A 10727-nucleotide genomic window follows, 5' to 3' on the forward strand; every position below is an offset into this window, starting at 1 on the left:
TTTTTATACCTTTGGTTCCTACCTCTCTATAGGTAACGGATCAAGGTCCATCTTCGACTTCCATTAAACCCACCTTAAGCAATATAAGTCCCGGGGCAATACTTTACATAGTATTGAATCGTTCTTCGCTTGAGTTCAATTTCCAGTCCATTTTATCTATCTACTTAAACTTTATTTTCTTTGTTAAACCGAACCTATCCATTTTCCAAACCAAGCCATTTTTTAACCCTTTTAATTACTTCCGCTTAAAACAACTCCATAAAGTTATCTCCATTCGACATCAACCAATACTTCTCGTCGACGATCGGGCAACTTAAGTGAACTCGACTCCATCAATCGAGCCGGATCACATCAAGCAATGGTGCTGAAATTAGGAACAAATCGTCGGTAGAAACTTGCTAGGCCATGAAAACTCCGGACTTGCGTAATACTAGCTAGCCTTGGCCAATCTTGAATGGCCTTGATCTTTTCTTGGTCTACTTCGAGACCTTCCGCGCTAACCACAAAGCCTAAAAAGACAACTTTATCAGAACAGAAAGAACACTTTTTAAGGTTAGCATATAATGTTTCTTTACGTAAAACTTCTAAAACAGATTTAAGATGCCTTACATGATCTTCAATGGATTTGCTATATATCAATATGTCGTCAAAATACACAACACAAAACTTACCGATAAAAGACCTTAACACGTAATTCATTAGCCTCATAAATGTGCTAGGGGCATTGGTTAGTCCAAAAGGCATGACCAACCATTCGTACAGCCCATGCTTGGTCTTAAATGTCGTTTTCCACTCATCACCTTCTCGCATCCGAATCTGGTGGTAGCCACTTTTTAGGTCAATTTTCGAAAATACCTTAGCTCCACTGAGTTCATCAAGCATATCATCAAGGCGAGGAATTGGATGACGGTATTTGATGGTGATCTTATTTACGGCTCGACAATCTACGCACATTCGCCATGTTCCATCTTTTTTCGGTACTAGTAAAACAGGTACAGCACAAGGACTAAGTGATACGGGGTTGCACGCGGGCCAAGATCGAGTTGCCAAGTCACGAGAAACTCCTACGAAAACCCTAAACAATTAGATCTGAAATGAAACAGAAAATTAAAAGATTAGATTTTTGAATTTTCAGATCTGAAATAAAATCCCCAAATCAGCAAAGAATCAAATTGAGAATAGAAATAAGTGTTAGGGTTCTTGAAACCCTCAAGGAGATTGTGATTCTGCCCAATTGAACACCAAGATAGTTTTCCCCAAATTTCGACAATCTAATTTCACCCAAAAAGAGTATGGAAAAACCCTAAAAATTGGGGATTTCTGGGCTGATTCCTTAAGATAGAAAAAGGCTGAAAACACAATAAGAACAGAAAATAGATTAGATAATGATTTAGCACAAGTAGAAATAAAGAAAGAATTGACAGTAAGAAATTAAAAGATAAGTCCTAAGAAGCCTTGAAATCTCGAAAGATCTCACAACTCCCTTCAAACGGCTCTAATCTCCCCTCCAAAGAATATCAATGGCAAGAAGAAGGTTGAAGATGGCTCCCACAATCAAAAAGATTGTTAAAACAACTTCTAAAGAAAACTCAAGAGAGAAATCTTGGAGAAAACTCAAAGAAAATTCTGCTCTCAACAAATCTGAAATTTTAATAATAATGATAAGTGTTTAACAAGGTGGACAGCCATGCCTTTAAATAGGCCTTATAACTAGTCCTAATCTAATTAGAAAACTAAAATAAAAAACTCCTAATTATTTTAATATGAAAATTCGGTCAAAGGTCATTTTATCTAGGACTCTTGGACTGAATATTGACATAAAAATTTAAACTAAGTAAATAAATAAATAAATAAATAAAAATAAAAATAAAACTTTACAACTTGGGCCACTTTGACAATTTGGCCTGATTTTCAACTAAGTATGGATGGATTTCTTGATTGGGCTGGGAATTTGCTTATTGGGCCTCGCCTTCAAGAATTTGGGCTTTTGTGACTCGTATCACTAAGACTCTCTCTAACGTAACCTTTTTGCAACAGATCATTGACTTGCCATTGCAATTCTTTAGTCTCTTCTGGATTGGCTCGATAAGCGGGACGGTTTGGGATAGCAGCTCCCGATATAAAATCTATTTGATGTTCAATTCCACGAAGCGGTGGTAAACCATTTGGGACTTCCTGTGGGAAAACATCTTTAAAATCCTGCAACAAAGACAAAACAGAAGAAGGTAGAGTGTCGGGTAATTCGTTAGTAGATAACAAGGTTTCTTTGTACATGAGTACAAGAACGGGATGATTCATTACTAACGCTTTTTGAATATCACTAACTTTTGCAAAGACACTCATTTTTTCAATTTCCTTCTTTTTTTTTCTTTTTCTTTACTAATTTTCTTTTCACTCTCTTTTGTTTTCTTTTTCTGATTTTTTTCCTCTTTTATTTTTTTACAATCTTCTTTTTCTTTCTCTCTCATTTGTTCGATGGATGCTTTCAACTTCAATTGATCATCGTAAACTTGTTTGGGAGTTAACGGTGCCAATGTAACATTCTTTCCCATAAACTTGAAAATATACCGATTGGTATACCCGTCGTGTAGCACTCGCCGATCAAACTGCCACGGACGTCCAAGGAGTAGATGGCCCGCATGCATTGGAACAACGTCACATAACACTTCGTCCGAGTACTTTCCAATGGTGAAAGAAACTAGTACTTGCTTGGTCACTTTAAGTTCTCCACCGTCATTGAGCCACTGAAGTTTGTAGGGGCTCGGGTGCTTAGTAGTTGGCAAACTGAGTTTTTCAACCATCATCGTACTTGCTACGTTTGTACAACTACCACTGTCGATGATGACACAATAGACTTTTCCTCCAACCAAGCATCGAGTATGAAATATGTTCTCCCGTTGTAGCTCATTATCCATGCCTTGGAGACTAAGACTCCTTTTGACAACGAGTAGTTCACCTTCCACAGGTTGTTCTAAGTCCTCCTCAGTTTCAGAAACCAATTCAGACTCCTTTTCTTCTTCATCCTCCGTCTCGATTTCACCATCAGCACGAATCACCATAGTTCTTCGATTTGGGCACTGACTGGCTATGTGTCCCCTTCCTAGACATTTGAAACATTTAACGTCACGATTACGATTGATAGAAACCTCAGGTGCCTTACCTTTATTTGTTTCGATATTAGGTTTGTTTGGTTTCGAAAGTGCCATAGAATCCTTTCCTTGAGATGTTGGAAAACCTCTACTTGAACTTTGGCCCCACTTAGATGTGTCAGAAGTGGAAAACCTCGATTTGAGCCTTTACGCTTAAGTTTCTTTTCTACCTTGATAGCCATATGAACCATGTCCACCACTTCAAGATAGTGTTGAAGCTCGACAACATTCGCAATGTCTCGGTTTAATCTGGCCAAAAATCGTGCCATCGTTGCTTCAGAATCCTCTTGAACATCTGCCCGAATCATTGCAATTTCCATCTCCTTGTAGTAGTCTTCGACGCTTTTGGTCCCTTGTGTAAGATTTTGAAGTTTTTGGTGCAACTCTCGGTGGTAGTAAGAAGGGATAAATCGTCGCCTCAGGACTACCTTCATCTCGGTCCATGTAGAGATCGGTTGTTCTCCATTACGTCTCCGGCTAGTAGTTAGTTGATCCCACCAAATCATGGCATAATCCGAAAATTCAATTGCTGCTAACTTCACCTTTTTGTTTTCAGAATAGTTATGACAATCAAACACCAACTCGATCTTCTTTTCCCACTCAAGATAGGCCTCCGGATCTGATGTACCTTGGAACAGTGGTATTGAAAGTTTGATGTTCTTAAGATCATCATCTTCACGTCTCTGATCTTGGTGTCGTGGTTCCCTCCGGCGATTACTTGCATTCGAATCTTGACCACTTTCAAGATCACTATGATCATTTACAGCATCATCTTGATCTCTTCATCTTTCCCGTTGTTGATTTGGCCTTTCCCGTCTAGGTCAGACAACTTCAGGAGTTCTTTCGTGTTGCTCTCTTGCTTCGACTTGGAATAGACGGTCTTCAAGGGGATTTAATCTTCTATCTAAAAGTCTTTCCATCTCTCGTAATAATGCTTACATGTTCAAATCTGGGACATTGCGAACAGGTTGTCGTACAGGATGATCTTCCATGTTAGGATCAGATTCTTGTGACATTGAGTTTAGTAAAGAACCTCAAAACAAAAACCTCACTAGTCACTCACAAGAAAATTTTATTGGCACTCACACTCGTGTTTTACGCTCGAGAATAGGCTTTTATCTCCACTCAATTGCGCTCACAACTCTCGTGCCTTTTACCTTTCTTTACCTTTCTCGTGATTTCGTAAGCAGATTCGGCAAGGCTTAACCTTAGTCTAGGTGGTTGGTATCAAATGGGTAACAAAGGATGATGTGATTTAAAACTGGGTAGGCTTACAAGAAAGAAATTAATTTGGGTATAGTGTGGCGAAAAGGTCAAGGATGGAAGTGGATGAGAGGGTAAAAGTTTCAGGATTGAAAAATGGAGAAGGAGTAAAATTATTTTCAAATTTTCAGATTTTGTTTTTTTTTTGAATTTTTTTCGATTTTTTTTGAAACTTACTTGATGAGTCTCAGACTATTCCTGGAGTAATGTTGAATGCTCGTACTCCTTGTTTTTGTAGCTCTGATACTAAATGATACGATCCGCCTCAGGGTGAGTCGAGTCGTATGTGAGTTTGCCCGATCGTCTACGAAGAAGTAGCGTTAGATTTGTTCAAAAGGATGTTTTAACAAAGTTTTTGTAGGTTTTGTTATAATGAAACGAAAAGTTGGATTGGAATGGAAATGAAAATGATCTCGAAAACAGACACGAACCAATATTAGAAAATATTGACCCAAATGTTTATAAGTTTTCAAGGTGGTCGAATGGAGAATATGAGAACCTCGACCCGCTGCTTAGCAAAGTAGGAACCTTGGTATGTTTGAACGCCACACTACGAGTAGTGATAAGTTCAGTTTTCAACAAAGAAAATGGATGACACAACTAGAACATTAGGTAGCCAACAAATCTTTGAACGAAAACAGAGAAAAGTTTGCCTCACAAATTTGGCAGAATATCATTCAAAAATGTCCAAAAAGTAGTGTCCCTAAAAGGCTTGGTTACAAGAATTTATAAGGCTAAAATGAGCTAGCCGAATGGTCACATAGTAAAGTGCTATCAAAGACTTTTGAAATTCTAGAGTCAATAACTCCTCTCTTTAACTAGCTGAATTAATGTCCTTAAAGGCTTGAAAAATGACTCTTGATTTTCCCTTTGGCTAGTTGAATAGACTCCAGCCACTTTAATGAAATTTGCAATGCATAAATTGTCCATTAAGTAGCAAAAAAAATGTTGGGGTATGACGTGATCCGGCTCGGTTGATTGAGTCAATTCACTTGATTGCCCGATCGTCGATGAGGAATAGTTGAGTTATCGGAAATAGGATGAAATAAGGCTAAAGATGCGGAAGCTTTCAAATGGTTTTAAAGGTTGGCTAAGGTGATGGTAAATTTATAAGGGTAGTAGGCTCGATTTAAGTATAAAAATAAGAAAAATGGAAGTTGATAAATGAAGGCTCGGTTTTGTAAAAAGATATTATAGTTGGGTAAAATCTAGGATAGCCGGTGGAATGGATAAATGAGCTTAAACACCAAAAACGATTCAACACTAAAAGTGTCACCCCGATTTCTATTCGGTTCAAGGTGGGATTGCGGAATTGTAGAAGGTTGAACGCCACACCAAAGCAAGGTGATAAGTTCAAAAGACAACGATAGACGCCACTAGCACGCTAGATAAGTCAGATCGAAACTCGTACGAATTTAGAGAGGAGAAAACTCACTCTTTGAACAAAGTTCATTCAAATGATCAAAAGTCAAAAGTCCTTTACAAATGAAAGAAAACAAATATTTATAGGCACATAGATGACCATTCAAATTCGGCATCTAGGTGTTCACACAATAATAAAAACGTTCACACTAATGTATTAAAATAGTTCATAAATTCGGCAGATTCATGCACTAGCTGAATGGACACTTTCTTCCCCCTTAGTTTGTGCATGAATGCTTAGTCATAAAGAAAGGCTTCAAGTGACTTGTATGTGCACCAAAAGGTTGCATTCATCTCCTTGGGACGTTCATGCACTTGTATGGACCATGTATCTTCATAATTAAACACTTTAATGGCATGTAAGTTCATAAATGGTAGCATGAACCTAGTAAATTCGTTCTCCCCTTTGTGCATGCACTTAATTCAATCAATGTGTTGAATTATTGAGTTAATTCCTTCCCTTGGACGTTCTTGAACCCATCCATGCATGTGTAGTAGCCTATAGGTCAATTCAAAGTGTGAACATGTTCAAGGAGCTCTATGGTCAACATAGAATTAGTTAGCAGCTACTTCTTGGCCGAATAAGTGCCTTGGAAAGTTAAGAGACAGCCACCATACATGCACTTAAGCCATTCATGCATTCTATCATCCCATGCATTTGATCCATTCATGGACTAGCCTTTAATGTCCATACATGCATTCGACACATGCATGAATTTGTAGAAACATTGCATCTAGCCGTACATGCACCAGCATTTAATACTTCTTCATTCATGAGTGTAGAATGCCCAAAAGAGATGTTTCTTCATTCATACATTGTACCGTCCAAAGGAATGTACCTACATGAAATAAACAAGTCATTAAGACATCTCATAAACACTCATAAATTCGGCATGATGTGAACACATTAATGTCATGCATTAATTCGGCTATGTGAACATAATCAATTTATATAATGACAATGATATATTAATAACAAATATTAATATAAGACAAGTTTAATGCTTAAATGAATATGTGCAAATTTTATTTAATGTATTAAAGACAAAACCGAGTTTAAACAAAATGAGCTAAGTTTTAGCTCGTGAGCTAAAGTTGAGCTGAGGCTAAACTCCTAAGCTGAAGTTGAGCTAAGGTTTAGCTCGTGAGCTAAATATGAGCTAGGAGTGAGCTCGGTTTAGCTCAGGCAAGTTGGATCGAGCTTGAATAAGCTGGATTTGAGCTAGATGGAGCTCGTGGAGCTGGAAACGAGCTGGGATCAGCTTGCCAACATGTCAATGCTCGGCTTGACAGACTTGCTCGATGAAGTTCGCGGGGCGTGCTCGTATCAGGGTATTTGAACAAGCTGCTACCAGATTTTAAAGGACATGAAATGCTCCTTTAAACTCTCTTTTAATGATGCTTAATGCTTCCTTTATAACAGCCCCCTCTTTTGTAACCAAAATAACTTGAAGAGTCTCCTTTATTGAATGCATAACAGCCTTTGTGAATTGAAAAGTCACCAGCAATTAAAACATATGTAACTGTCACATTTATGCAATTATTAAACTTTAAACAAATTAACAACTACGTAAATAAATGAACACACACTTATGCATCATTTATTCCAACAACTAGTTAATTAAAAGAAGTATTTAATGAACTTTAACTCATGCACCAATAAATTAACCTAGTAACTAGATTAATTAAAGAAGCAACTCATTAAATTAAATTCATTAAATAAACTCATTTAATTAAACTAAGATGAGTTGTATTAATGACCAGCAACTCATTTATTAAACTAAGAGGCTTAAATGCAAGTATTAAAATGCAAACTAAATGCAAAGCTAAAAGAAATAAATAAAAGTTCAATTTAGTTGGAACGGGTTCAAGGAGCGGAAATTGAGCTGAAATTAGTTTGCAAAATGTTGCAAGGACACTTTATTAAGCTGGTCCCAACTTGATCTATTTCTCCAACCAAAGCCTCACCCCACACTTGATTAACTAAGGCCAAAACGGCCTCCTTGAATTGCTTAGCTCGAGCTCGCGTAATTGGTCCTTGAGGCAGTACCATTGAGTCCTTGCTCAAACTTGATGCACTCCAGGTCGCGATCGTATCAACCTCCGAGTCCTTCGCTGCACCGATACTCCTAACGATTACCTGTAAGTTAGACAGATGGGTGAGTTTACGAAAACTCAGTGTGTAATACCTATAAAAACAAACAGTGAACAACATAGTCTAGGCCTAAGCCCATATTAGTAACAGTTCAATATCAGTTAGGCCTTGCCCTAGTACAGTAACAGTAGCAGTGGCAGTAATCAGTGCAGTAACCATGAACAATGCAGTAACAGCAGTATGCAAGTCCTACCCAATCCAGTCTCTACACTCCATCTCCGTACCAGTCCTACACTCCATGTAGGGATATAATCAACCCACCCATCCCTACACTCCAAAATAGCACCGGATGCGACGCTAACAGTATTTGCAGCAAAGCTACCAATATAATCAGCTTAGAGCCATCAGTGATTTGCAGCAGAGCTGCCAGTATAATATACTTCCTCCAATCATAATAAACCCATCCCCATGCAAAGCATCATACAGTCACGTCATGTCATATCCTAGAATCATACATATATCCATTACAGTTTAAATAGCAAGCTAAAATACAGTCATACAAGTACATATATATAAATACCTCATATAGGGGCAAAATAGTCAATTTACCATGTAGGGGCATTTCAGTCATTGATATGAGCACGCCCCGCGAACTTTATCGAGAAAGTCTGTCAAGCCAATCAATGACATGTTGGCAAGCTGATCCAAGCTCGTTTCCAGCTCCGTCCAGCTCAAATCCAGCTTATCCGAGCTCAATCCATCTTGCCTGAGCTAAACCGAGCTCACTCCTAGCTCACTTTCAACTCACGAGCTAAACCTTAGCTCAACTTCAGCTTAGGAGTTTAGCCTCAGCTCAACTTTAGCTCACGAGGTAAAGCTTAGCTCATTTTAGTTTAAACTCGATTTTTTCTTTAATGCATTAAATAAAAATATGCACATATTTATTTAAGCATTAAACTTGTCTTATATTAATATTTGTTATTAATATGTCATAGTCATTACATAAATTGATTATGTTCACATAGCTGAATTAATACATGATATTAATGTGTTCACATCTTGCTGAATTTATGAGTGTTCATGAGATATCTTAATGACTTGTTTATTTCATGTAGGTACATCCCTTTGGACGGTACAATGTATGGATGAAGAAACATCTCTTTTGGGCATTCCACACTCATGAATGAAGAAGTATTAAATGCTGGTGCATGTACGGCTAGATGCAATGTTTCTACAAATTCATGCATGTGTCGAATGCATGTATGGACATTAAAGGCTAGTCCATGAATGGATCAAATGCATGGGATGATAGAATGCATGGATGGCTTAAGTGCATGTATGGTGGCTGTCTCCTAACTTTCCAAGGCACTTATTCGGCCAAGAAGTAGCTGCTAACTAATTCTATGTTGACCATAGAGCTCCTTTGATACGAGTCACAAAAGCCCAAATTCTTGAAGGCGAGGCCCAATAAGAAGATTCCAAGCCCAATCAAGAAATCCACCCATACTTAGTTGAAAATCAGGCCAAATTGTCAAAGTGGCCCAAGTTGTAAAGTTTTATTATTATTTATTTATTTATTTATTTTATTTAGTTTAAATTTTATATTCAGTCCAAGAGTCCCAAATAAAAGACCCTTGGCCGAATTTCCATATTAAAATAATTAGGAGTTTTTTTTAGTTTTAGTTTTAGTGTTCTAATTAAATTAGGAAAACATTTGAAAGGCCTATTTATATGGCTTGGCCAGCCACCCTACATAACATTACAATTACATTGAAAATTTCAGATTTGATTTAAGTGAAAATTCTCTTTGAGTTCTTCAAGGATTTTCTCTTGAGTTTTCTTTAGAAGTTGTTTTAACAATCTTGTGATTGTGGGAGCCATCTTCAACCTTCTTCTTGCCATTGATATTCTTTGGAGGGGAGATTAGAGCCGTTTGAAGGGAGTTGTGAGATCTTTCGAGATTTCAAGGCTTCTTAGGACTTATCTTTTAATTTCTTACTGTCAATTCTTTCTTTATTTCTACTTGTGCTGAATCATTATCTAATCTATTTTCTGTTCTTATTGTGTTTTCAGTCTTTTTCTATCTTAAGGAATCAGCTCAAAAATCCCCAATTTCTAGGGTTTTTCCATACTCTTTTTGGGTGAAATTAGATTGTCGAAATTTGGGGAAAACTATCTTGGTGTTCAATTGGGCAGAATCACAATCTCCTTGAGGGTTTCAAGAACCCTAACACTTATTTCTATTCTCAATTTGATTCTTTGCTGATTTGGGGATTTTATTTCAGATCTGAAAATTCAAAAATCTAATCTTTTAATTTTCTGTTTGTTTCAGATCTAATTGTTTAGGGTTTTCGTAGGAGTTTCTCGTGACTTGGCAACTCGATCTTGGTCCGCGCGCAACCCCGTATCATTTGGTATCAGATTTTGGGCGTTTTGGGTGTTCTTGGTTGATTTCTAAACTGATCTCTATTTTTTAAATTACAAACAGCAGTTTTACCCAGAAAAATTTTTGAAAAAAATTCATTTGAGTGGGTAAATGTTTTCTGATTGATCTAAAATTTTACATACATATTTTTGGCACTGTTATTGAATATACAAAAATATTTCCCGCAAAAAAATTAGTCGAAAAAGTCAAAAAATTGAAAAAATACGAAATCCAATAAAAAATTAAAAACATATTCAGCGGGTTGAATTTGGTGCCCAAATTTTTCAGATCAAAAATTCAATATTTGAAGACATTCCAGATTTAATTTTGTGATTTTTGGAGATCGGAAACACCTCGAACGAAGTTGTCAAGT

At 37.1% G+C, this 10727-nt stretch overlaps 1 protein-coding gene across 1 annotated transcript; it reads right to left on the minus strand.

Moving 5' to 3' along the window:
- Positions 1-351: 351 nt before the first annotated feature.
- On the minus strand, positions 352-4165 carry LOC107956428 (uncharacterized). Its single transcript, XM_041082091.1, has 5 exons — positions 4089-4165; positions 3283-3899; positions 2595-3100; positions 2025-2199; positions 352-980 (listed from the first exon to the last, which is right to left on the minus strand). The coding sequence occupies exons 1-5, from the start codon at positions 4163-4165 to the stop codon at positions 352-354; spliced, it is 2004 nt and encodes a 667-aa protein (XP_040938025.1).
- Positions 4166-10727: the final 6562 nt, after the last annotated feature.

This window comes from Gossypium hirsutum, chromosome A11 (assembly GCF_007990345.1).
Source record: "Gossypium hirsutum isolate 1008001.06 chromosome A11, Gossypium_hirsutum_v2.1, whole genome shotgun sequence".
In the NCBI taxonomy this organism is placed as follows: domain Eukaryota; kingdom Viridiplantae; phylum Streptophyta; class Magnoliopsida; order Malvales; family Malvaceae; genus Gossypium; species Gossypium hirsutum.